Genomic DNA, 26,608 nt, shown 5'->3' on the forward strand with positions numbered 1-26,608 from the left:
CAAGTACTTGAGATAAGTGTTGTAACCCTCATATGAACATAATTCATAATCAGATCTGAGGATCTTTTCTGGCTGGGTTTTTCCTCCTAGGAGGTTTTCCCACGGTAACCGTGTCTTGTTCTTATTTTGTTCATTTCTTTGTTATGCCTCAATCTGGAGAACTATAAATCTTTCATCTAATCAATTTAGTTAGAAACTAAATTCTGGTTTTCTGAGTTTATATTAATCTGAAAGTGTTAAAAACTAACAATAAGGCCTTATTATGTCCCATTCAGACAGCCCATTTTATTAAGCTAATAATAATACTTGAGATGTTCTTTTACGATATTTATAAATAATTTTTCTAGGGCTAAATTAAAACTTTATTATTAAAATATTTCCCTAACTTTATCCCTTAGTCTATGTAAAATAAAGGAATGAGCTATGAATCTCCCAATTATTTAATTTTTGAAAATAGTCTTTGAGACATAATGGCTAGGTAGCAAACTCAGCCTATACAATGCTCTAAGGAACAAACCATTTGCAATGGATCATGTGCTATAGCATGGGAATCTTGACCCTCTCAATACTAGCCAAATCAATCCCAAACTAGACCCTCAATCCTCATACCCCTATAAAACTATAGGCTTAATGATTGCATCAAAAAGATGTATCTTTGAAGGGATATCTTAGAAAAGGGTCTAGAAACACTAAAGCTCCAAGACAATGGACTCCCAAATATGCGTAAGTTGTTGTGATCTCCAAAGCTGCCCGCGAGAACTAGAATCTAGAAAGAGAATGTTTGATATTGAAAATCAGGACGTTCGTTTTACTAAGGTTGACTACAAGATAGCAAAGCTCATAGAAATGAGCAAGGGCATCAAACTATAGGTATCAACCTTTTGTAGAATGAGTAAGAAGAACAACACAATTGGTGAAAAATATGTACAATAGAACCATCATCCATATGAGTATGTTGTAATGTCCCCTTCCTAACTAGTTCAGTATGGTGTATCGTTAGCCTATTCAGTTTGGTTCCCATAGGCTAATGAGTTAGGATTAGAAAACTTTGGAGGTAGTTTTCCCAACAAGTTGGCAGTATCAGATGTCTATTTGAGCTCTGACAATTATGATGAGCATAACACCTTTTACTAGAGTGGTTTTGGATGAGTTCTTTCATACTTACTTTTTTACTTAGTTAGTTGTCAGCACCGAGAGAGTCAGTTGTCAGCATTTCTAGATATGTTGGTAGGAGCAGTGGATGTCACTATCTTGATATTTGGTATAGTCTAGTGATTTAAATTCAAATAACAATAAGTTAATGTTTTATAAAGTTAAATTAAATATTTAAATTTATCGTTATTAATATATTTTAAATAAAAGACTGCTTGGGCACCAAAATTAAAGTGCATATATTTAATAAGGGGGCTTTTTTCGAGACATGAGCGCACTTTATTAAGATATTGATTTTATTTTAATGTTTTAAAAGGCAAACTAGAAGAGGCCGACCCCTTCCTGGAGGCTATAAAAGAGAGACTGGGAGCTCATTTGTGTTATGCTGGATTTGATATTTGATATTCTTCTTGTTATTGGAGGAGCTTGTTCTTCCTAGGGTTGTGAGGACAAAATCCCTTACAGACAACATCTTCCACATTGGTGAGAGACCCAATCTGGAGGATTCCTTGGCGATTTCATACAGAAATCACAGATGGATTTCGTTGAAGATTGATATTCTCAGTTTGTTATACAAAGAGCTCTTGCAGATTGAAGGAAAGATTCTTTGAAGGGTTTTGAGTTATTTTGTGTTTCCTTTGCTGGCCATACATGTTTAAAGTGGTGTGGGTTTCTAGGAGACTGGTCAACTTGGATTTGGAGGTTTATACTGCTGTTTGAGACGCCTAGGGCTGGTGAACACAGAGATATCATTTTCTTGGCCATTGGAGGTGATTTTGGAGTGTGGCATCCAATCTAGTTGATGTCAGTTTGCTGATTTCAGTTCCAGTTCAGACTTCTTTATTGCTGCATTTCGTGGGTATGTCTGAAATATATTTGTAATTAATTTTATAAACTGGATTGTTCATATTTTTTAGAAATATTGTATCTACAGTTCTGAACAAAATCTGAAATATTTCAGCCTTGTAATTCCTGAATATTGTCAATTTTCTACGTTGTTTAATTGCTGCAAATATTTCTATTATCTGCACTCTTCTTTGTATACAAAGAAACAATTGCAAAATACAAAACCCAAACAAAAAACAAGGCAGAACAGGGCTGCATATTGCATGTGCTACAAAAGAAACTCCTACAACTCATCATGTAAAATTTAAAGGTCAGTAAGGGAGGACACCTTTGTTGATATCAATAACTATCTCATAACTATAAGAAGTACAGAACTGTCCAATAACTATCTCATAAGGCCTCCAAATTGCCAAAAACATGAGAGAATCAATTATATGGGCATTGTGCATCCTATAGAAAAGCAAGTGTCCCGAAACCAAGTCAGAGACTTTGAAATCTATAAAAATACAAAAGATTGTGGAAGACCAATGACAAGCCTCTTCAATAATGGCCAAAGAGTAAAGATGTGGTCAATGGTCTAATAATCTCTCCTAAATCCAGCCTACCCCTGAGCCTTAAGATCAACTCTCTCCAGGAGCTCAAAAAAATTGCATTTTTAATACCATGGCATGAAGTTTTGCAAATGTATGCCCAAACATGATAGTCCTGCAGTTGCCAAGGTTGAAGAGATCTCTAGATTTATGAATAGGGTGAATTATGTGCTAGGAACAAGATAAAGGAAAGCCTTAACAAACCACCTAACTAAAAAGTTTTACCAAAGTGAAGGCAAGAAGATCCACACCATATTTGATTAATTCAGCTTGAAGGCCTTTGCAATTTGCTTCTTTTCTGGTACATAACTTTAAAATAGCCCTCTTGATGGTACATGTGGAGAAAATAGCACATAGCAATGCATCTCTTTGCGAAAATTGCTACCATTGTATGTAACTATCTCATATTAATAATAGTTCTATTTACATTGCAATATTATTTCTCTTTCTTTTCTATATTAGCTGCTTTAATTTCATTTCTGCCATAAAAATGTGGAGTTAGCCTTGTTCTCCAAGTTCACGATTGTTCCTAAAATACAAATCAAGAAATTTTGAATTAAAGACGATATCTCATGGTATAAGGAAAAAGTTGATGCTAGCTTGTTTTATCGCTGTCTTTTGATTTAACTTGAATGATAGCTTATTTTCTATCCATCTCTAATGAGAAAGATTTAGAAAGAAGCCCAAGCATTGAGGGAAGGGAACGCCAACTAGAAACAACTGACGAAGTGAGGAAATGTAAACAATACACTTGTTCCAATACCCATTCTAGATTTTTATTAAATGTGAAAGGATAAACTATGGATTCTATCATCATTCTCCATAGAATGTACAACAGAGTTTATTTAGTAATGCAAATGATAGGGTATTCACGCTAAAATGTGAAAGCTTCAGCCATCATTGGATGTCTAATAGTTCCAAGAATATCTCAAATGTTATGGCCAATATTTACTAATGATGAAGAAAATAGATTTTGCATGTCAAAGATTTTTTTGCATATTGGCACATGTTATTGAATTTTAATAGTGGCATTACTTTCAATGCAATGAGAAACCACAGAGTAACCAATGTCATGGGCAAAATGTTGAAGGCTTGAAGTGCTATGCCAAAAAAAAAGAAGCAAACTGTGAGGAGAAGCACCTGGCAATGCAGATAGCATGCAATAATCTCAAAGAATCAATTTATAAAATATAATTCAGCAACATATTGGTGTGAAGCTCAAATTCCTCTGAGCTGAGAATTAAATTCTTGTTTTTAGACAAACTCACATTTATGGGAGAGAGAGGTGATTTGTCAACACAAACAGTTCTTTACCATAAAGGAGCCCAAGGCAGGCTTGTAATAGGCCAAGGGAGTGACCCAAAGAATCCATGGGCAAATGGCAAATGGGCCAAAGGCGATGACCCGCCAAAACATTGGCATTGAAAGAACAAAAGCATTTGAAAGAACCACCTATCAGCAAAATTTAGTGGACCATCTGTGGGTCTACGCTAATGATATCACTCCTGTTTAGTGACCAATTACACCGAGTTCAACTTACCTCTTTGACAAAAGAGTTAAAAACAATGTCAATTTTGTGTTGTGTTATGAGTTTGTTGGTTGAAAATTTTGTACACCTAGGTGTTGACATGTCTAAAGTCGCATCGCTGCAAATTCCATCCGGCCAACGTAGAATAGAATATACTCGCTGAGTATCCTATCCTCTCTTGAGATAAGGAAATCTTTAATGCTGTTTTTCGTTTGATTAAAAGGGATGACCTCAAGGTTTTGATTGTCAGGTCTTGACTGCGGGATTACTCAGTGGTTTGATGTGTTTTGCTAGAAACACAAAGGGGACTTACGGTGAGATGGACAATTGCTGGATGAGTTCCCTAAAATTCTAACAGTCTCGTTATCGATTGGTTTTAGTTGGATTGATACTAATTCAGCAGGACTGTGGATTCTTCTTGGTAAAAAATGGGGAAAAAGAGGGATAGGGAAAAGAGATACAGAAAATCTAACTAACCAACCAAGATAGCATATTCAAGAAAAGCAGACAGACACCTCCAAATAACCAGATTAAACACTATCAGCTATTTAAGCACAACGTTTGTAGGAATCTAGTGCGATCTTCAAGGGAAAATTAAGATTTTCATGCTATTAAACATAGATTCAGAATTTTATATTCATTCACTAAACGTTCAATAACTGAACTAAGCATATGAGAAGGTTCAGATTAACCATGCAAAAGAAAAGACAATCAGTCAGTCCCTAATGGTATGAACAGCGAGGATTCTATCAGATGTTTATCTAGAAAATGCTATAGAGAAATGAAAGAAACATAACAGAATAATTCAAATGGTGAAGAAGGAGACCATGCACTCACAATGAAATAGAAAAAGTCTTAACTTTGCATTAAATCCTGTGTAAATTTCGCCAGAGCTTCAGCAACCTTCCATGAACTTCTTACAAAATAAGGGAAAACCAGTCCCTTTAAAGAGGTTTCCAAAAATAGATGAATGGCCAAGATCTAAACTAAACAAGTGGCCCAAATTCATCTTTACAAAAGGTACCCATACCCATAAATGGAGGGTAAATATCAGCAACCACCCAAAAAGGGAGCAATAACTACCTAAAAAGGTAATTAAAATTATCCATAACAATTCAAAAGTGCACATGCACAAAAGATTTAAAGTTTACAGTTGACTTGGCAGTCAAATATGAACTTTGGCCAAAAAGTGACTTTTTCAAATTTGAAAGAAAAAAGCACTTTAGGAAAGCACTTTTTCTTTTCTAGCTGTAGATTCTCTTTCTAAAAATTCATCTTCGCCATGCAAATACTCTTTCCAAAGGTCCCAACCTATTGCACGTTCTTCACGAACATACTCCTGGAACCTGATGCACAATTGGAACAGCAAATTAAACGGAGGCATAGGGGGATGACGAATTTTATACTGCATGCCCTCCAGATAACGGTCTACGTGCTTCAAACCATCCTGCGAGCTGGACCGATTACGCTCAAAACACAACATGTCTGAATGTAGCTGACCGGCAAAACCAAGGTCCTCTGCCAAGTAGGCGATCTTGTCTGTTCTCAATCTTTTCTCCCAGACTGGTTGCATTACGTCATCGGACAGATCATTTTTCCACCCCAAAACCATTGATCGGAGGATTGTCTTGCCAAGTTCTTGCATGTTCTTCAAAATTCCATCGCATGCATCTTGCTCTTTGTCAATGATCTCCTTTGTCTCATTCTTCATAGTGATAATCTAGTACCATTCTTTAAAAATGTTGATATCATGGGGGTCCAGGATGGCGGAGAGTGTAGGGACCTGTGATTGGGTCCAGAAAAGAGCTCTTACAAGAGGAAGAGTTGTAGCAGCTACCTCATGGATTCTGAGGCATTCCCGTTTTACCTCGAGCAGCTTGACCAAAATGGTCTCTCGATGGTAGGCCATTTCATTTACCTCTTCAATGATTTTCTCTCCTCTTTCTTTAAGGCCTTGCATCCATTCCTTGACTGCCTTTGCAGTATCTCGTACTCCCTCAAATTCTGTTGTGGTCCTCTGTGCCAATGCTGTAGGGGGAATGTGGGATTCAGAAGCACTATGCAATGGTCTCAGGAGTTGATCAATGTACCCCTCGGCCTGCTCAGCACGAACTTGATACATGTTCTTTTCAACTGTTATCTCTTCGAGTTGTCTGAGCATGTTTTGTACGGAATCCTTGAATTCTTCCCTTTCCTGTGCCTTGGTGGCTCATCCGATGGGGACGGTCGTGATGCTATAATCAGCCAGTGTAACTTGATCTGCTTGATGCAAGCATTGTCATTGATGTCAAATTAATTGAAAGCAAAAAGCATCTAAAATGACATCACAGAAAGAATGAAAGCAGAAGATTACAGTCAGCATAGTTCGTATCTATATCATTATCGGAAGGCAAAAATAGAAATCAAATGAAAACTATTAATGGAAAGACTTTATAAATAACCCGATATATAATATGGAAAGACTTTATAATTATCGGCAAATATATTAATATAGCAGCAAGTTTATTAAAGTGAAAAAATGTTTTGTTGGTAGATATATTAACCAAGTATTTTTTACGGCACCTCATGAGCTTTAATATATTGAACAATATTATCGGCGGCACACTTTAAATTAATTAAAGAGGAGATAGATATGGAGCGGCAAAATTAAAAGTGTTGTATAGCGGCTTATATTCATCACATATTATCAACGGTATTAAAACCAAAAATAAATCTCAACAACAAAAATTATTAAACTTTTTGTTTAGCGGAACTTACTTAATACCAGCTGGGAGAAAATAATATCGTAAATAAATTGCATACCTTATTTTTACGATACATATTATCGGGCTTCATTAAGTTCGGTGGTTTGTTTATTATTAAAAAGTATTGTCTAAGGTATCATGGCATAATAGTTTATTAATATAAACAAAAGTCTTTGGAAAACAAATACTCCCATAAAAAGTTTATTAATAGAATTTAACAAAAAGAAGTTATTGAAATATTTAAGGATGTGACTTTTCAAACTAAAAGTCATGTTGGCTTGCAACCAGTGGAACTAGCACATATATATATGAATTTTTAAAAATGCTTTCAGAGGGAGGTTGATATGCTGGATATATATACTGTGTATAAAACTGTGGATTTTTGAAAGTATACCTCACGTAGGTGAAGTAAGAGGTGTGCAAAGAGAAACATGAACAATCAGTCCTAAAACAGCATAAGTTTAGAATATAATAGCAGATATATAAACTTAGCACATGCAGATTTGAAATGAAGAGTAAGGCAGATTTATGATCAACTTACAGCAGATTTAAGAAAGGAATTGTGACATATTTGTATGAAGATGTGTATGCAGATTTAAAGAGTGTTACTATTGTCCATCATCCATTGTTACAACATGTTCAAGATGGAAAATTAGATTTGTGAAGAGTGAGTTGGTGCTCACAATTTCAGCAGAGAGAGTTGGTGCTTCCACTGGGTTGGTGCTCACAAAACAGAGTTCGGGGGTTGGTGCTCACAAAACAGAGATAGGGAGTTGGTGCTTCCAGTGGATTGGTGCTCACAAAATTGTAAAAGAAGAAACATAAATATATAGCATTCATTTTCAACGGTTTTCTCCCGCATTGGGTTACCACTTAAATCTTTGTGTTATTGTGTTCATATGCAAAATTATTTTTGGTGATTGATTCTATCATATAAAATATTGAATTGAAAAGTTTCATTATACTGATTCACCCCCCCCACCCCTTCTCAGTATAATTGTGTGCTCTTCAATTGGTATCAGAGCCAGTTCCTTTGGAGATAGCCTTACAGCTTGAAGTTAGATCCTCAAAAAAGCACAATGGTAGATAACTTTGCAGTTAGAAATCCAATTTTCGATGGGACAAATTATGCATTTTGGAGTATCAAGATGAAAGCCTATCTGAACGCACTTGGTTATGATGTTTGGCAATCCGTGGTAGATGGATACACACCTCCACCAACTCCTCCGACCGATGCAATAGGAAAGAGGAAAAGTGAGAATAATGCCAAAGCAGAACATGCTCTCCTATGCAACCTGGCTGATTTTGAATTTACAAAAGTCATGCATTGCAAATCAGCAAAAGAGATATGAAACAAACTGAAAAGTATCTATGAAGGGGATGAAAAGGTAAGAGAGGCCAAGCTTCAATCACTTAGAATGAAATTTGAAAGCCTTAAAATGAAGGAAGAATGAAATTTGAAAGCCTTAAAATGAAGGAAGATGAAGATATTGCCACCTACTTTTTGCGTGTGGATGAAATCGTAAATGCAATCACAGCATTAGGAGAAGAAGTTGAAGACACACCTCTCATTCGAAAGTTGTTGAGAACATTGACAATGAAATTTGATCCTAAGATATCAGCAATAGAAGAAATGAAGGATTTGAAAACATTAACAAAAGATGAATTGTTTGGAATCCTCACTCTTATTTTTACGATACATATTATCGGGCTTCATTAAGTTCGGTGGTTTGTTTATTATTAAAAAGTATTGTCTAAGGTATCATGGCATAATAGTTTATTAATATAAACAAAAGTCTTTGGAAAACAAATACTCCCATAAAAAGTTTATTAATAGAATTTAACAAAAAGAAGTTATTGAAATATTTAAGGATGTGACTTTTCAAACTAAAAGTCATGTTGGTTTGCAACCAGTGGAACTAGCACATATATATATGAATTTTTAAAAATGCTTTCAGAGGGAGGTTGATATGCTGGATATATATACTGTGTATAAAACTGTGGATTTTTGAAAGTATACCTCACGTAGGTGAAGTAAGAGGTGTGCAAAGAGAAACATGAACAATCAGTCCTAAAACAGCATAAGTTTAGAATATAATAGCAGATATATAAACTTAGCACATGCAGATTTGAAATGAAGAGTAAGGCAGATTTATGATCAACTTACAGCAGATTTAAGAAAGGAATTGTGACATATTTGTATGAAGATGTGTATGCAGATTTAAAGAGTGTTACTATTGTCCATCATCCATTGTTACAACATGTTCAAGATGGAAAATTAGATTTGTGAAGAGTGAGTTGGTGCTCACAATTTCAGCAGAGAGAGTTGGTGCTTCCACTGAGTTGGTGCTCACAAAACAGAGTTTGGGGGTTGGTGCTCACAAAACAGAGATAGGGAGTTGGTGCTTCCAGTGGATTGGTGCTCACAAAATTGTAAAAGAAGAAACATAAATATATAGCATTCATTTTCAGCGGTTTTCTCCCGCATTGGGTTACCACTTAAATCTTTGTGTTATTGTGTTCATATGCAAAATTATTTTTGGTGATTGATTCTATCATATAAAATATTGAATTGAAAAGTTTCATTATACTGATTCACCCGCCCCCCCCTTCTCAGTATAATTGTGTGCTCTTCAATTGGTATCAGAGCCAGTTCCTTTGGAGATAGCCTTACAGCTTGAAGTTAGATCCTCAAAAAAGCACAATGGTAGATAACTTTGCAGTTAGAAATCCAATTTTCGATGGGACAAATTATGCATTTTGGAGTATCAAGATGAAAGCCTATCTGAACGCACTTGGTTATGATGTTTGGCAATCCGTGGTAGATGGATACACACCTCCACCAACTCCTCCGACCGATGCAATAGGAAAGAGGAAAAGTGAGAATAATGCCAAAGCAGAACATGCTCTCCTATGCAACCTGGCTGATTTTGAATTTACAAAAGTCATGCATTGCAAATCAGCAAAAGAGATATGAAACAAACTGAAAAGTATCTATGAAGGGGATGAAAAGGTAAGAGAGGCCAAGCTTCAATCACTTAGAATGAAATTTGAAAGCCTTAAAATGAAGGAAGAATGAAATTTGAAAGCCTTAAAATGAAGGAAGATGAAGATATTGCCACCTACTTTTTGCGTGTGGATGAAATCGTAAATGCAATCACAGCATTAGGAGAAGAAGTTGAAGACACACCTCTCATTCGAAAGTTGTTGAGAACATTGACAATGAAATTTGATCCTAAGATATCAGCAATAGAAGAAATGAAGGATTTGAAAACATTAACAAAAGATGAATTGTTTGGAATCCTCACAGCCTATGAAACGAGGAGAGAAGACAAACCATCACAAAAGGGGGTATCTTTCAAAGCATCAAAGAAGGGCAAGAACAAAAATCATACACCAAAAGAGAGTACAAGCAGTGACTCAGATGAGGCTGAAGCTTACTTCATGAGAAAGTTCAAAAAGGGCAAAGGCAAATACAAAGGCAAATTCCCTTTCAAATGTTTCAATTGCGGCAAGGTTGGGCACTATGCTTCAAAGTGTCCTCAAAATGAAAGTGATAGCAGTGAAGAGGAGAAGAAAAGCTATTCAAAGAAAAAAGGAAAGAAATACTTCAAGAAGAACTACTCAAAACGTAAGAAAAGCTTCTACTCTAAGCAAAGTTCCAGTTCATCGGAGGAAAGTTCTAAAGATATGTCCAGTAGTGATGGAGAAGAGATTCTTTTTATGGCAATGAAAGTTGAAGATGATGAAGATGAGAAGGAAGAAGGACAAGAGGCTATATGTGATGAAGAAGATGTAGATCTTGAAGAAGAGTTACATTATGCATATAAACAAAATGAAAAACTAAAAGGAAGGGTCTCAAAATATAAGACAAAATTACAAGAATCAAGCAAGCTCATTGAAGACTTAAAAATACAATTGGAGGAAGCAAAGAAGAATGAGAAGGAAATAAGGGATCAGCTTAAAAGAAAAGAGGAAGGATGCAACAAATTAGAATTAGAAATTGTCTCCTTAAAACAAGACTTGGGGAAACTTCAAAAATTTGAAGACAGCACCAAGAAAATGGATCGACTTCTTAAAGCACAAAGACCTACGTTCATTAAATCAGGTCTAGGACATGAAGAGGATCAAACAGCAAATGCTACTAGTTCAAAAACTTTGGATGATTCATGGAAGACAGTAGAAAACAAAAGAAGGAAGAATGATGCTCAAAAATTTCATCCTCCCACAAATATGTTGAAAACATCTCACATAAAGAAATCACATGTAACTAATAATTATTATCCATTCAAAGGACATTGTTTTTCATGCTATAAGTTTGGTCATAAAGCAATTGATTGTAGAAGTCATAACTAGAAATATTTCTAACTTCACTCCAAAGAACTAAAACTCATTTTCTCCTCTAATGAATTATGATGTAATATGTTATAAGTGTCACAATTTTGGATACACGGCCAGATTCTGCCGAACTATCTTCCCTAGTTTACCAAGAAAGGGAGATGTATCTATCAAAAAGGAGGAAACATCTAGAATGACTTGGAAGAAAAAACAAGAAGAAGAGAAAGAATCCTTATTTGTTCAAATAGCTCTTCATGCAAAAAACAAGAAGGATAGATGGTATGTAGACAGTGGATGCTCAAGGCACATGACAGAGGACAAAAACAAATTCATCTCTTTTGAACCAGCAGATGAAGGATCAGTAAGGTTTGGTGATAACACAAAAAGAGAAATAAAAGGTAAAGGAACACTTAGTTTAGATTATGGAAAGACTAAAACTGAGAATGTGCTATATGTCAAAGGCTTAAAAGAAAATTTATTAAGTGTTAGCCAACTTTGTGATCAAGGACATAGTGTGACATTTTTGTCTAAGGGATGTGAGATTAAAAAAGATGGAAGAATCCTTGCCAATGTCCATAGAACTGCAAATAATTTATATATTGTAATTGAAATAAATGAAGAAACATGTAATTTTGTTCAAGAGGATGAAAATTGGCTATGGCACAAAAGGCTAGGCTACCTTAACTTTGACAATCTTGTCAAGATCAGCAAAAAGGAAGCAGTAAGGGATATGCCTAGAATTACAAAACCATCTAATGTCATTTGCAAACAATGCCAATTTGGGAAACAAACTCAAGTAAGTTTTAAGTCCAAAGAATACTCGTCTTCAAAGCCTCTAGAGCTGATACATACAGACTTATGCGGACCAACCAAAACAAAAAGTTTGCAAGGGGAAAGGTATTTTATGCTACTCATAGATGATTACTCCAGGACGACTTGGGTCGCCTTTCTAAAAGAAAAATCTAAAGCTCTTGCAAAATTTAAAGCCTTCAAACAGTTAGTTGAAAATGAGATGGATGTCAAAATTAAGTGTCTTAGATCAAACCGAGGAGGGGAATTCACTTCAAATGAATTTGAAGATTTTTGCACAAAACATGGAATAAGAAAACAACTTTCAGCAGCAAGAACTCCACAACAAAATGGAGTTGTTGAAAGGAAGAATAGGACAGTTCAGGAAATGGCAAGAGCTATGTTGAATGAATCAAAGATTGCAGACACTTTTTGGAAAGAAGCAGTTCACATAGCAGTGTACATATTGAATAGAGCGCAAATAAGGGTAAACAATGACAAGACACCATACGAACTATGGAAAGGAAGGCTGCAACTGTTGATTATTTCAGAATTTTTGGCAGCACTAGCTACATTAGAAGAGATGAAGACGACTTGGGAAAGTTTGATGCCCGGTCAAATGAAGGAATCTTTCTTGGATATTCCACTAGAAGCAAAGCTTATAAATGCTACAATAAAAGAATTCACAAGATAGTTGAAAGTGCTAATGTGAAGATAGATGAAGGAAAGCAATTTGAGAAAGCTATAGAAGATCATCCTAAGGAACAAAGTGATGAAGAAGAATTAAAAGAAGAAAGTGAAAATGAGGAACAAGAAAGTTTTGAAACTCCATCAAAAACACCATCAAAGACACCTTTAAAAACACCATCAAAAACTCCATCAAAGTTTGTTCAGAAAAATCATCCAGAAGGCTTGGTTATTGGAGAGTTGGATACAAACATTGAGACAAGGAGGAGACTGGCAACCACCACAGAACATGCTCATTTATGTCTACTTTCTAAGATAGAACCAAAGAATTTTGATGAAGCTAGTGAAGACAAGTATTGGGTAAATGCTATGAATGAGTTGGACCAAATTGAAAGAAAACACACATGGGAGCTTGTTCCAAGACCCTCAAACAAAAATGTCATTGGGACCAAGTGGGTTTTTCGCAATAAAATGAATGAGGATGGCGAAATTACAAGAAATAAGGCAAGGCTTGTGTGTAAGGGTTATGCACAAGTGGAGGGAGTCGATTTTGAAGAAACATTTGCCCCAGTTGTCAGATTGGAAGCTATCAAAATGTTTCTAGCTCTTGCAAGTCTTAAGGGTTTCAAAGTCTATCAAATGGACGTGAAATCAGTTTTTCTAAATGGCGATTTAGAAGAGGAAGTGTATATTGAACAGCCTGAAGGATTTATCCTATCAGAAGAGGAAGATTATGTATGTAGATTAAAGAAGGCACTCTATGGTCTCAAATAAGCCCCTAGAGCATGGTACTCCAGATTAGACAACTACCTTCAAACACAAGGGTTTAAAAGAGGAGCAGCAAACAGTAATTTGTACTTCAGATGTGAAGGTAATCATTTGCTAATTGTAGTTGTTTATGTAGATGATATCATTTTTGGTGGTAGTAAGAATCAAATGTGTGAAGAATTTGCTTCTAACATGCAAAAAGAATTCGAGATGTCTATGCTTGGAGAACTTTCTTTCTTCTTGGGATTGCAGATTTCACAATCAGATGAAGGGATATTTCTCTCACAGACTAAGTATGTTAGGGAGATGTTGAAGAAATTCAGAATGGAGGATTGTCATCCTATCAGTACTCCTATGGTCACTGGTTGCAAACTTAGTAAAAATGATGAATCCCCTGATGCGAGTCAGACTCAATATAGATCCATGATTGGAAGTCTCTTATATGTAATAGCTACCAGGCCAGATATAATGCAAGTTGTTGGTGTAGCAGCACGGTATCAAGCAGCACCAAAGGAAACACATGTACAAGCAGTTAAAAGAATCTTCAAGTATTTGAAGGGTACAATGAATTTTGGATTGTGGTACCCAAAATGTAATAATTTCACTCTCAAAGCATACACAGATGCTAATTGGGCAGGTGACAAGGATGATAGCAAAAGCACCAGTGGAGGAGCCTTTTTCCTTGGCAACAACCTTGTATCGTGGTTGAGCAAAAAACAGGCTTCAATATCTCTATCTACTACAAAGGCAGAGTACATTGCAGCAGCAGCATGTTGTACGCAAGTATTGTGGATGAAACAAGCCTTGCAAGATGTTAAGATTGAGTATGATCATCCTATCTCTATCTATTGTGATAATACAAGTGCAATCAGTATGTCAAAGAATCCAGTGATGCACTCCAGGACAAAACACATCCCTATCAAAATTCGTTTCTTAAGAGACCAAGTTCTTGAGCAGCAAGTAAACTTGAAATATGTTCCAACAAAGGAACAGTTAGCAGATATCTTTACAAAGCCTCTTCCAAAAGAGACTTTTGAGTACCTAAGGGAGAAATTGGGACTAATATCACTCTCATCCTCTCAGTAAGCGCTTCGTATGAAGCATACATTAAAAAGGGGCGGGTTACAAACAACAAAAAATCCCTTACCATTGATGTCAAAGGGGGAGAAATTGGAGACAGGGGGAGTGTTGGTTTGAGAGGGAGCAATCTAGATTGTAAGGTTGCCATCAATGACAAAGGGGGAGATTGATGCAAGTATTGTTATTGATGTCAAATTAATTGAAAGCGGAAAGCATCTAAAATGACATCACAGAAAGAATGAAAGCAGAAGATTACAGTCAGCATGGTTCGTATCTATATCATTATTGGAAGGCAAAAATAGAAATCAAATGAAAACTATTAATGGAAAGACTTTATAAATAACCCGATATATAATATGGAAAGACTTTATAATTATCAGCAAATATATTAATATAGCGGCAAGTCTATTAAAGCGAAAAAATGTTTTGATGGCGGATATATTAACCAAGTATTTTTGACGGCACCTCATGAGCTTTAATCTATTGAACAATATTATCAGCGGCACACTTTAAATTAATTAAAGCGGAGATAGATATGGAGTGGCAAAATTAAAAGTGTTGTATAGCGGCTTATATTCATCACATATTATCAACGGTATTAAAACCAAAAATAAATCTCAACAGCAAAAATTATTAAACTTTGTGTTTAGCGGAACGAACTTAATACCAGCTGGGAGAAAATAATATCGTAAATAAATTGCATACCTTATTTTTACGATACATATTATCGGGCTTCATTAAGTTCAGTGGTTTGTTTATTATTAAAAAGTATTGTCTAAGGTATCATGGCATAAGAGTTTGTTAATATAAACAAAAGTCTTTGGAAAACAAATACTCCCGTAAAAAGTTTATTAATAGAATTTAACAAAAAGAAGTTATTGAAATATTTAAGGATATGACTTTTCAAACTAAAAGTCATGTTGGTTTGCAACCGGTGGAACTAGCACATATATATATATATGAATTTTTAAAAATGCTTTGAGAGGGAGGTTGATATGCTGGATATATATACTATGTATAAAACTGTGGATTTTTGAAAGTATATCTCACGTAGGTGAAGTAAGAGGTGAGCAAAGAGAAACATGAACAATCAGTCCTAAAAGAGCATAAGTTTAGAATATAATAGCAGATATATAAACTTAGCACATGCAGATTTGAAATGAAGAGTAAGGCAGATTTATGATCAAGTTACAGCAGATTTAAGAAAGGAATTGTGACATATTTGTATGAAGATGTGTATGCAGATTTAAAGAGTGTTACTATTGTCCATCATCCATTGTTACAACATGTTCAAGATGGAAAATTAGATTTGTGAAGAGTGAGTTGGTGCTCACAATTTCAACAAAGAGAGTTGGTGCTCACAAAACAGAGTTCGGGGGTTGGTTCTTCCAGTGGGTTGGTGCTCACAAAACAGAGTTAGGGAGTTGATGCTTCTAGTGGGTTGGTGCTCACAAAATTGTAAAAGAAACATAAATATATAGCATTCATTTTTAGTGGTTTTCTCCCGCATTGGGTTTCCACTTAAATCTTTGTGTTATTGTGTTCATATGCAAAATTATTTTTAGTGATTGATTCTATCATATAAAATATTGATTTAAAAAGTTTCATTATACTGATTCACCCCCCCCCCCCTCTCAGTATAACTGTGTGCTCTTCACTGCTGGCTTATCGACAGGCGGGGTGGCGATATAAAGGGTACGGTTCCTTTTCTCATCATGGGTTATCCGGGAATATGCCTTAGGCTTTTTCTTCCCCTTGGCCTTGGCTTGGTCTATGCGTGAGAAGATATCTTCCAAGTCGATGGGTGGCTTCGTGGCTGCCTTGCGCTGAGCTCGAGCAATTAACCAATCTTGAGGTATAGTCTGTCCCGATGCTATGGTTAAACTTGCACTCTGTTCTTTAATGTTTTCAGCCGGCTCATTGCATATTTGTAGTTGCTCTGTTACAGGAGGAGTGGAGGAAGTGTCAAGTCCCTTGCTCGCAGCTGAAATCTCTCCTACTTCACTGAACAACTACCTGGTATCTTCATGTGATGGTTGTTCTTCAGTCTTTTCAGGCTCGCGAGTCTCATCTGTCCTTTGCTCTCCTTCAACAGTGGAGTCATCCTTGGTAGTATTATGCAGCTGCAATTCATGGCGGCTCTGCTGGGTGGGTTCATGCAATTCAAGCCCCTGAGTGGATGGAATCTCCCCTTCCTCAACTTGATTATCAGGTTCGGCGGATTCAATGGCTCTTGCCTTTGTATCTAGCCTATCGGGTTCAGGAGGATCATCAGCTCCAAATGCGTCAATATCGCTTTGGGAAGGCGGAGCAGGTATATAATCTAGTTCTACTACATCATCAGATGAACTGGGGTCTTTTGATGATGAAGTGACCTCTGGTCTCCTAATAGGGATCTTTTCCCTTCTTGTTCTTTTAGAAGTCCGAGTCCCTCTGGAGGCTTTAGCCTTCTTCCTTTTTTCAGGCTTTTAAACCTCTTCCTTTGGTGCACTGGAGGTTCCCTCATCTTCGGAGGACTGAGAATCAAGGCTACCCATCAATTGGTAGGTGAATTGGACTCCCTCATGAATCAGTCGCTCAATTTGCTGGTGCAACCACTGGTCAGTGTATCTTCCTGGGGCTGCCATAACTGCCTCAAAATCAGTGATTGGTCATCAATTGGTAGGTGAATTGGACTCCCTCATGAATCAGTCGCTCAATTTGCTGGTGCAACCACTGGTCAGTGTATCTTCCTGGGGCTGCCATAACTACCTCAAAATCAGTGATTGGATCTTGCGACCAATCGATGCTTGGCATAAGATGTCTTACCGCCTCAAATTCCCGGACTTGTAGGCAATTTTCTGAATCTATTAGTTGATCCGGGACCCGACGGTATTCATAGAGTCGCATTTGCTGCACACTCAACCTTGAATATTCACGTCGTCGGACCTCATAGTCATCAGAGCAGTTCTTCCAATAATCTTCAACTGATTCCTTTGCTCTATATTGCCTGCCATAGGCTCTCTTTGCCAGATTGTCGTGATCAAAGCATTTCCTTGGGAAATGCTCCTGTAGGCCGTAAGAGGCTAGTTCTGCAAGGGATTCCTCTGCATGGGCTGGATTCTTCAGATGGACATCAAGGTTACCTATGACCATAGGGAAGGCGAATCCGGACTGCTTCCTGTCTCTGAGTAAACTGTTCGCCAGACGTGACTGCCTTGCGACTTCCAGGAGAACTATTTTGTCGATTGGGTATCGCGGAAGTCGGAAAGGAGCACCCTCAAAGCCAGCTATCCGGATGTAGAAGAACCTTGGGAACTGGATGAACTAGGCACCATACCTCTGCACCAGAATAGTAGCTTTCTCTGAGAGCCTTATGTGTAGTCCTCCTTGCATCAGCCTGACCAGGCACATTGTGAAGGTGTCATTAACGCGCTCATACTGACCAACTGCATAGGCAGGGCTATCCTTTCCCTTTGAGCTATGTCCTGATAGTGTAGCTGTGGATAACAATCATATACCTTCACCTGATTGGGCCCCTTCCCAATCTCACCCTTCATGATTAAACCTAGCAGTGGCTGGTTTCTGGCGAACATGTAGACTAAATAGGATGTCATGGTAAAGCACTTCTTTGCCTCAAGTTCGATCAATTGGGTGTGGATGTTGTCACTTGGATTTCCCAACGAAGACCTGCTCTGTGAAGTAGAACATCCATTCTTCAAAGTAGTTGGATTGGGGGAGTCCCATAATCCTGCTGAGCAATGTGACCATGTCTCCATGCTCACTGTGAAAGTCGCTTCTAGGGGTCTTTTTCCCAATCTTGACGCTTGGAGGTCTTCTCTCCTTGTACCACTCCTCATTTATCAGTGTTTTGCATTTGGCGGGGTTCATATCATACGCCACCTGCGCTTCATCTATAGTTGTTGCTATGGGGTTGTTCGGGAAGGGAATATCAAATGCGTCGCCGATGGCTTCAGGAGTGAAGTCAGCGAGGACCATATTCTCGAGGAGCACCAATCTGGAGTTTGGTTGGTAATGTCGGGCAGCCTCTACTACCAGTTCATAGTTTTGCACTGACGGGGGAAATCCTGCTATCTGGGCAATGCCACTTTCCATCATTCGCCTAGGCCTGCCATAGGCATTAGGGGAGAATACTCGATCTCTGAAATCTTAAATATCAATGTGACCCAGGTCAATATCACCCACATTTTCCCACACACTCTGAACTTTTGATTCCCTCAGTCCCCCTCTCTGATACTGATATTTCATCTTTTCAACTCTACGAGGGATATCTGACTTGGATGCTCATGACGTCTTGGCTGCACCAGGTGTCTTTGATGATTCTACCACCGATTTAGGCATTTATCTTGCACAGCCAGACGCGGACTACGAGACAATATAAAAGAAATGAGGCGGGTTAGATAAAAGGGACACATCAGCATACAAAGATTAATTTGAAAACCGAATTTTAAAGAATAGCATGATGTTTCAGCTAAAAAAAAGTTTGATTGATTTAGACATGAATACTTATGAAGCTTTTCGATTACAAATTTACTTATTCAGCTGTAGTTCAAGGACTTAGACGATTTCGACTGATAAATTTACACTTAGGCATTTTAGGATCAATTTTCAGAACGGACGAAGTTAAGATTTTCCTAAGTCTGAAAATGCGTTTCAGGATAATTCCTAGGAACAGACTCCGATTTCAATTGCTTTACCTGACGCCTTATAAGCGGAAAATGATGCGGTTTTTAAAATTTAATCATTTTAATCAACTTCACACTAATGCATCCATCCGATTTTGCATATATTTCAAACGATTTTAAGAGAGGCGAGGCAAACTTACCTAGCGAAATGAATGGCGTGAACTCACGCAAGCTGGCCTGCACAAATGATTTCCCTTGGATTTGAAAAATGATGCCTCTTATGCCCTAGGTTCTAAAAAGATAAGTTCACAACTTGCAAATTTGGGATGGGATAGTTCTACAATTTGAAATTTTAACGGTTAACTCCTTATTCCCAATTTCGCGCCTAGGTTTGGAGAGAGAAATGCAGTTTTAGAAACTTAGACTTAGCAATTTTTTAACTTTTTTTTGGGGGGGGGTTTGCAATGTTTTCAAACTATACCTCTGCATTCTCTCTTTTATGGCGTCAAACTTGGGCATTTTGAAAACCTTCTAAACCTTCAAACTTCTGCGATTTTCAAATGGCGATATAGCTCTCTTTGCAAAGTTCAAACTTCTTATGCAAACTTTGCCTTCACGCGAACTTCGGCAAATTCAAAAGCGATGCAAGGTTTATAACTTTTGCGTGATATTAACCCCATGCGAACTTCGGCAAACTCAAAAGCAATGCAAGGTTTATAACTTTCGCGTGATCTTAACCCCACGCGAACTTCGGCAAATGAGGGGTTTGTGAAAGCTTTGAAACTTCGCGATTTCCTTTACATTCGAGATTTTAGACGTGGTTGCCAGGTTTTTAAACAAACTTATGGTGCGATTTCCTCTTGAACTTCGGAGTTTGGAGTCTCTTTTGAAAACTTTGTAAAAAAAATCACGACTTCCTCTTGAATTAAAACTTCGTCATTTTTAAACTATTTGCGAACTTTGGCATTTGGAGGCATTTTGCCAACTTCGGCATCTTGAGGCACTTTTCAAACTTTTCAACTTTAAAACTTTTCTCTTATAGTGCGCTTTTCGGGATTTAGAGGTATTTTGCAAACTTTTTAACTTTATATTTACCTCTCATAAGGCGAATTTTGGGGTTTATGAGAAGTTTGCAAGCTTTTAACTTTTCGCACTTTACCCTCCAAATACGAATTTCGGCATTTTAGGATGAGTTTTCAAACTTTTTAACTTTTTGCAGCTTTTCCAACTTCGGCATCTTAAGAGCTTTTGCAAGTTTTTTTTGTTTGTTTTTTTTTTTAAATCGCGATTTTCCCTTGAATTAAAACTTCAGCTATTTGGGATTTTTTGAAAACTTCGGCACTTTTCAGTGTTTTGCAAACTTTCATTTTCACATACTTTTTCCTCCAAATGTGAATTTCGGCGTTTGGGAGGAGTTTGGAAACTTCGGCACTTTTGACACTTTACCCTTGTCATGCGAATTTCGGGCTTTGGGTTGCCTTTGAAAACTTTAAACTTTCGCATTATTCCCTTATTGTGCGAACTTCGGGCTTTGGAGGCAATTTTTAAACTTTACCTTTGTCACTTACACCAACAAAATCGCGACTTCGACGAATGGGTGTTTTTTGAAAACTTCAGCATTTTATAGTGACTTGCAAACTTCGGCGTTTTACATACTCTTGGAAACTTTTACTCTATTTCACTTATCATTTGGAATGAGATTTTCGGCATTTCCAGGCATTTTGCAAAGTTCGGAGTTTTTAAAGTATGATGGAAATTCTTTGCAAAACACTGCGATTTTGCCCCAAGTTCACATCTCGGCATTTCTGGAGGGTTTTGCCAATTTTTAAAACCCTTGCAATTTACCCTTGACTGGCGAAAATCGGGATTTTTACCCATTTTGCAAACCTTTCAGAAACTCTATATCCTCTGGCGACAATTGGCACTTTGGGTCCTCATGCGACCTTCGAACGCTTTATCTTTTACTTGGGGGATTTCGCCAGTTTCTATCATTCCAAGCCTATCTCGGGCAATTTCACAAGCTTAAACAATCTCTTGAAATTTCAATGCCCGAAGGCTCAACTCACCTTGTGAATTCACAAGCTTCCGCTCATGACACCATCATCTCATTGGACTGACTACGGGCACGCTCAAAAGGACGCGAGACACCCTACACGGACCACAACGGGGCAAAGGCGACAAGACAAAAAAGAGGAAAGGGGACCCTGTCGGCGACAGGGAGCGTGTGCCACGCACAACACTAGGGAATGTGCAAAATTGTGATTTCAGCCACAGTGTGTGAATATGATACTCTCCTAATTTAGGGAAGGCTCCCCCTATATACAAACTAAACTAATCTAATATGGGTGATACAACGGTCTTTCTTCTTCTTTCAAGAAAAACTATACTCTTTTCTTTTCACAAAAAAGTAATAGTAATTGGAAATAAATAACAGCCAATACATAAATGAGACTTTTTTGTAGGATTTGGAACATAAAGGGAAGCAAAGTTTCCATGAAAGCACAAAGACCTCCGTCACTTCCCCGGGACGGGACAACAGAAAGAAAGCTCAAAGTCTTCAACACTTCTACTATCCTATCAACCTTTTTATAATGATAACAATGTACAACACACAGCAGCTCAAAGTCTGTCTATGTGATGCTCTTCACCTTACATGCACAAGTCTTAAAAATAGAAGCAGCACAAAGTCAGCAAGCTATCTCCCTGCTTGAGCTTTCCACACAAGCTTCAAATATGATAAGCAACTCAAAGTCTGCAAGACCAAATCTGAAAACCAAACATATAACTCTAAATACAATTAGCAGCTCAAAGTCTGCAAGATTGAATTTAAATCCCTTTTAAACAATAGAACAAAAATCACAATCAACTCCAAAAAATGTCATCACATAACAACTTGAATTGGCACAAAGTCTCAACACAACTTGCCTCTTTTATTGAAAGCAATCTGATTTACATCTACGCTCAAAGTCTTAGAGTGCACATACAAATTGGCAGAATTTTGTTGCATTGCCAAAAAATATCAATTACAACAGACCCCCTCAAGTACTTATAGGAAAGGAGCCTTGAGAAAAAGGTGGGAGGATCCTAACTAACTTGATAAATTCTCTCAACCACCATGACTTATTCCAACTACAGTCCTAATCTAACTCAACTTGTAGTTGCTTTACATGTAATTACATTTTATAAAAGTGCAAGTAAAGTGACACTTACAATTACAAATTTGACATTACATATAATTTGTCAAAACAAAATTACAAATACACAATTGAAACTATTGTATGTGTCTGAAAACACGACTCTAATTACATCATTCTCTGTTTTGAAAATCTTCATGCTGCTTCAAGATGCTCTGTGATCAAGGTAAATGACATCTTGAACTGGAAGAATAACTTGCACCCTTGATAGTCTTTATGTCTTTAACCAGCGAACTTCAACCTTTCACATGCTTGGGGTAGTACTAACTTTTCGGGAGGGAAGTTCTTCGCAAGGCTAAAGTAAGAAACCTATCTCTGTCTTGAAAGCATTCTATGCTCTCAACCATTCATGTCGCTTATCCATCTCCTTGTGTGGCTCCATCATGTTATTGTTCTTTCTTTGTATCATCCTCCAATCTTGGAATCTGCTTGCAAAATAAGGCCCATGCCTTAATTTACTGATTTGGTAGGTCGTGTGTGCAAACAGGACTGACATGGGAAGGGATAAATTTATGCAAAAATGGGCTCACAAGTGAATTTCAGGTTTTGGAAACTGCATTACATGTGTGGAAAAACAAGAGCATTAAATTGCAAATGTGGAGAACAAACATGCAACTTCATATGTGTAATGGGTAACTACAAGTTTGCACTTGTAATTGGACCTTTAAGACTCATTTTCAAGTGTTTTTGAGTGCATTTTGGACCAATTTCGGGTTCTTGAAGGCTGACTGCAAGTAAGAGAACATTACAACTTGCACTTGTAATCGGGTTTTAAAATTCCGATTGCAAGTAAATAGGAAAAATTTGCAAGAGGGGAAAATCATACAAATTTACAAATTGTTTCAAAGAGCAAAATGACTTCGGAAGATCTTATAGAAACCCGAAATCTTGCTTGAAGAATGCCCTAGGCAAAGCAAATGAACTTGGGAGAAACCATAATGCTCTTATATATAGGTGAAGAAGCCAACATGTTGGTATCCCATGCAACAAACAAATCGGTTTTGCATTTAACCCATTCCACAAAAAACGGCTTGAAGAAAGACTCACATTTGGCGCCAAAAACTTCATTGAATGCAAGATGCAAAACATTTTGCAAAACGTGGCAACAATGGCAGAAAAAGGGCGCCCAAAACGTGGAGCACACTCAGCAGAAATCTGAGGCAAAACACTTCACATCAATGTGCAAATCGTGGAAAAGATCATTGAACCCCAAAAACATGGCAAAGAAGGTGAACGGATTCAACCATGAAAGCTTCTTCTTGTGTCAGATTCAACCATGAAAGCTTCAAATCGATGCCAAAACGTGGTCGGGTTTTGCATATTCGAGAGCATGTAAAGGGCACAAAACATGGGACAAGGAGATGCAATCGGGTTTTAAAAACCCTCTTACAAGTTTTAATTTTAAACTCTACTTTTCCTTCATTTGGTTCAAATCCGGGTTTGAAAGGAAGAAGAGCAAAAAGAAATAACAAAACAACTTCTAATAGGGAAATAAAATCCCTATTACAACTTTTAAAAACATAAAGGAGCATAAAAACTTGTAATGGGGAAATAAAATCCCCATTACAAGTTTAAAATAACACAACTTAAATAATAAAAGACTTGTAATAGGGAAATAAAATCTCTTTACAAGTAAAAGCAACACATAAAAACTTGTAATAGGGAAATAAAATCCCTATTACAACTTTAAAACATAAAGTAGGAACTTTTATGAGAACTCACATAGAACTTGTAAGTTTAAATTCATTTGCAATTTGTCCAAAAAGTTCCTACAACAACTTAAAAGACAAAAGAGGAAAGGGAAAACAAAAAGCAAGTTACAAGTTACAAGTTTTAAATAAAGTTCACTTGTAATTGCTAGAAAAAACCCCTACAACACAAAAACAAAAGAAAACTCTTAAACTTGCAAAGGAAAGAAAAATTTTCACTTGTAGTCCAGAGAATAAAACCCGATTTTGAAGGAAAAACATAGCAAACGAACTCGGAACGCGATGAAATTTGAAACATAGATCAAGGATCAATGGAAGATCAGTCCAGTTCAACAAGAAGCAAAAATTTTGCCTCAAGAAGCATGTCTTAAGATTAAAATCTTCAACCTGCAGTGACTGCTCTGAAACCCGAAATTGCTCAAAAAGCTAGGAAAAAGAAGACCAAAACTAGGACAATGATGGCAAAGACACCCCACAATGGTTTGACACTAACAAATGTGAGTTTTGTATCTCGTACAACGTGCCTTGGAGACAAAAACAACACATTTAAACCAAAATTTTGTAAGAGTTGTCACATTTTTTAAAATTCAAAAATGGGGACAACAGAGTTACTACCAAGTTTTATACTGATTATAAGAATAAAAATTAATTATCAAATTTCATAATTAATCTAGAATAGGCAGTATGAGCTGGAATTAAGTCGACTGTTTGTTGATTTTTTTAATATTATTGTCCAAAATTTTAAGTGAACTCTTTGTTTCCAACTTCCATGTTTCCCAAGAACAGGTCGTGTAACTAAGCTTTTACTTAATGAAGATTTAATGAGAAGAGCATATATCTTTAACGATGTTTTCTCAACAAAAATAACCCGAGTTTGTTGCAAAAGGTATGCAAACCATCTAAAATTACAGAAGATAAAGTATAAAATCATATAAATTCACTAGTCTTATTTAATCTAGTACCAAATTGTTGCCCACATATTGTAGACCCAATAAAATCACATTGAATGCAAACAAAATCACTGGGAACTGGTACGTTTTAACACAAAGAGCGGACCCATTACAAAAAATTTGAAGTCAACAAAACTCCATAAACCCATCATCTATTCCACGTAACACCTTTGAACAACTGTACTAGAATGCATCGTAAACAAATGTCTCTGTATGATCCTGGATCACGAAACGAATTTTTATGCCTTTTAAGTCAAATTACTCTGTAGGATCAAGCGAAGTGTATTTACTCGCATAGACAATTGTGTTTGCAAATGTCTAGTTTAAAATAAAGTCCCCTACATTTGCCTAGCAAACTTGATTTAAAAATTAAAGTACTAGGTCATGGCTGTAAATATCTGTTGAATTGTGTCCAATATCATCATATAGTGACCGTTTTAAAAATAACTGGGTTTCAAATAACCACATAACTGATTTTAGTGTGTATGATTAAATTGATCTTTTATTTGGGTTTAGGTCACAACTCAGTTCTTTCCAATTAATAGTTAGAGCATTGACACAAATTTTGGGAGTTTATAAGGCTTTCACTGTAGTTGACTATTCAAATCATACAATCAAGCATTATGAATTGAATTCAAATTTACAAATGCTAGCTCAATCGGAGTTCAGGGTTTAGGATTTAGCATTTGTCTGTAATTGATTGCTGATTAATAAGGCGAACAAAGGAATACCTGTTGAAATCTTGCGCTTACTCTGGCGTGAGTTAGGGGCTGATTTCAAGCTCCCGAGAGATGAATAGCAGCAAATATAAAGAGAATGTGCAACGGTTGTCATTTTCAAAAAACAAAAGAACTTTTGCCCGACCTATCTAGTAAATGTTATGCTTTTCAAGTCTGCATCAATTGGGCTACAAAACTCGTAGATTCTCTTAAAAATAGATAGAGAAATAATTAGGCATGAAGGTGATAATTAATTTAAAAATAAATGAAATGGACGACGCTGGAAATGACAAAATCATTAGTCCCCTCTATTAGCCGAGACTACCCGTTTTCATCTCATTAACTAAATTTGCTTTAAAAAAAAAATTCTCTCTATCATCTTGATGTTTTATTAAAATCATTTTTCTAATGTTTTGTAAATTATGACATTGATATTTATTTTATATTCATTTGTTTTAAAAAAAAAAAAAAAAAAGATTTTATGTAAGAATACTTTCATTATTATTATTATATTATAATATTATGATTGATACCAAATTATTATTAAAATATGATTTTATTGTAATGTTTTCTTAATACTAAATCATTATTATTATTATATTTTTATATTATATAATAATATAACAATAACTTAGACCCATTCATGGGTTCTCTAGTGTTCATCCTTCGGGTAAGGTGATCAGGAGAGGTGTGGGCTAGGTCAGAACGAGGGTGGATTAAGATCAATTTTGACGAGGCGTCAAGAGGTAACCCCAATATTTCAGGTGTTGGGTGCATTGCTAGGGATGAAGAGGGGAAGATCCTTTTCAAAGGTGCGTAGAGGCTGCAAGATGGGACAAATAATGAGGCTGAAGCACAAGTCACTCTTTTAGCAGTGGAATTGACCAAT

The 26,608-nt window shown here is 36.7% G+C and overlaps 1 protein-coding gene across 2 annotated transcripts in view; it reads right to left on the reverse strand.

The window, feature by feature from the left end:
* The window catches only part of LOC131074404 (proline iminopeptidase), a 226,346-nt gene extending 200,390 nt beyond the window's left edge, over positions 1-25,956 (reverse strand). The window contains exon 1 of one of the 2 annotated variants that reach the window (XM_058011031.2): positions 25,753-25,956. In XM_058011031.2, coding sequence (XP_057867014.2) covers positions 25,753-25,834 — 82 coding nt within the window. In that variant the 5' untranslated portion in view covers positions 25,835-25,956. Of the gene's footprint in view, positions 1-25,731 lie in introns of both variants that reach the window. The other variant, XM_058011030.2, reaches the window with a different exon arrangement.
* Positions 25,957-26,608: the final 652 nt, after the last annotated feature.

The sequence above is a fragment of the Cryptomeria japonica genome, chromosome 3 (assembly GCF_030272615.1).
Source record: "Cryptomeria japonica chromosome 3, Sugi_1.0, whole genome shotgun sequence".
NCBI lineage: Eukaryota > Viridiplantae > Streptophyta > Pinopsida > Cupressales > Cupressaceae > Cryptomeria > Cryptomeria japonica.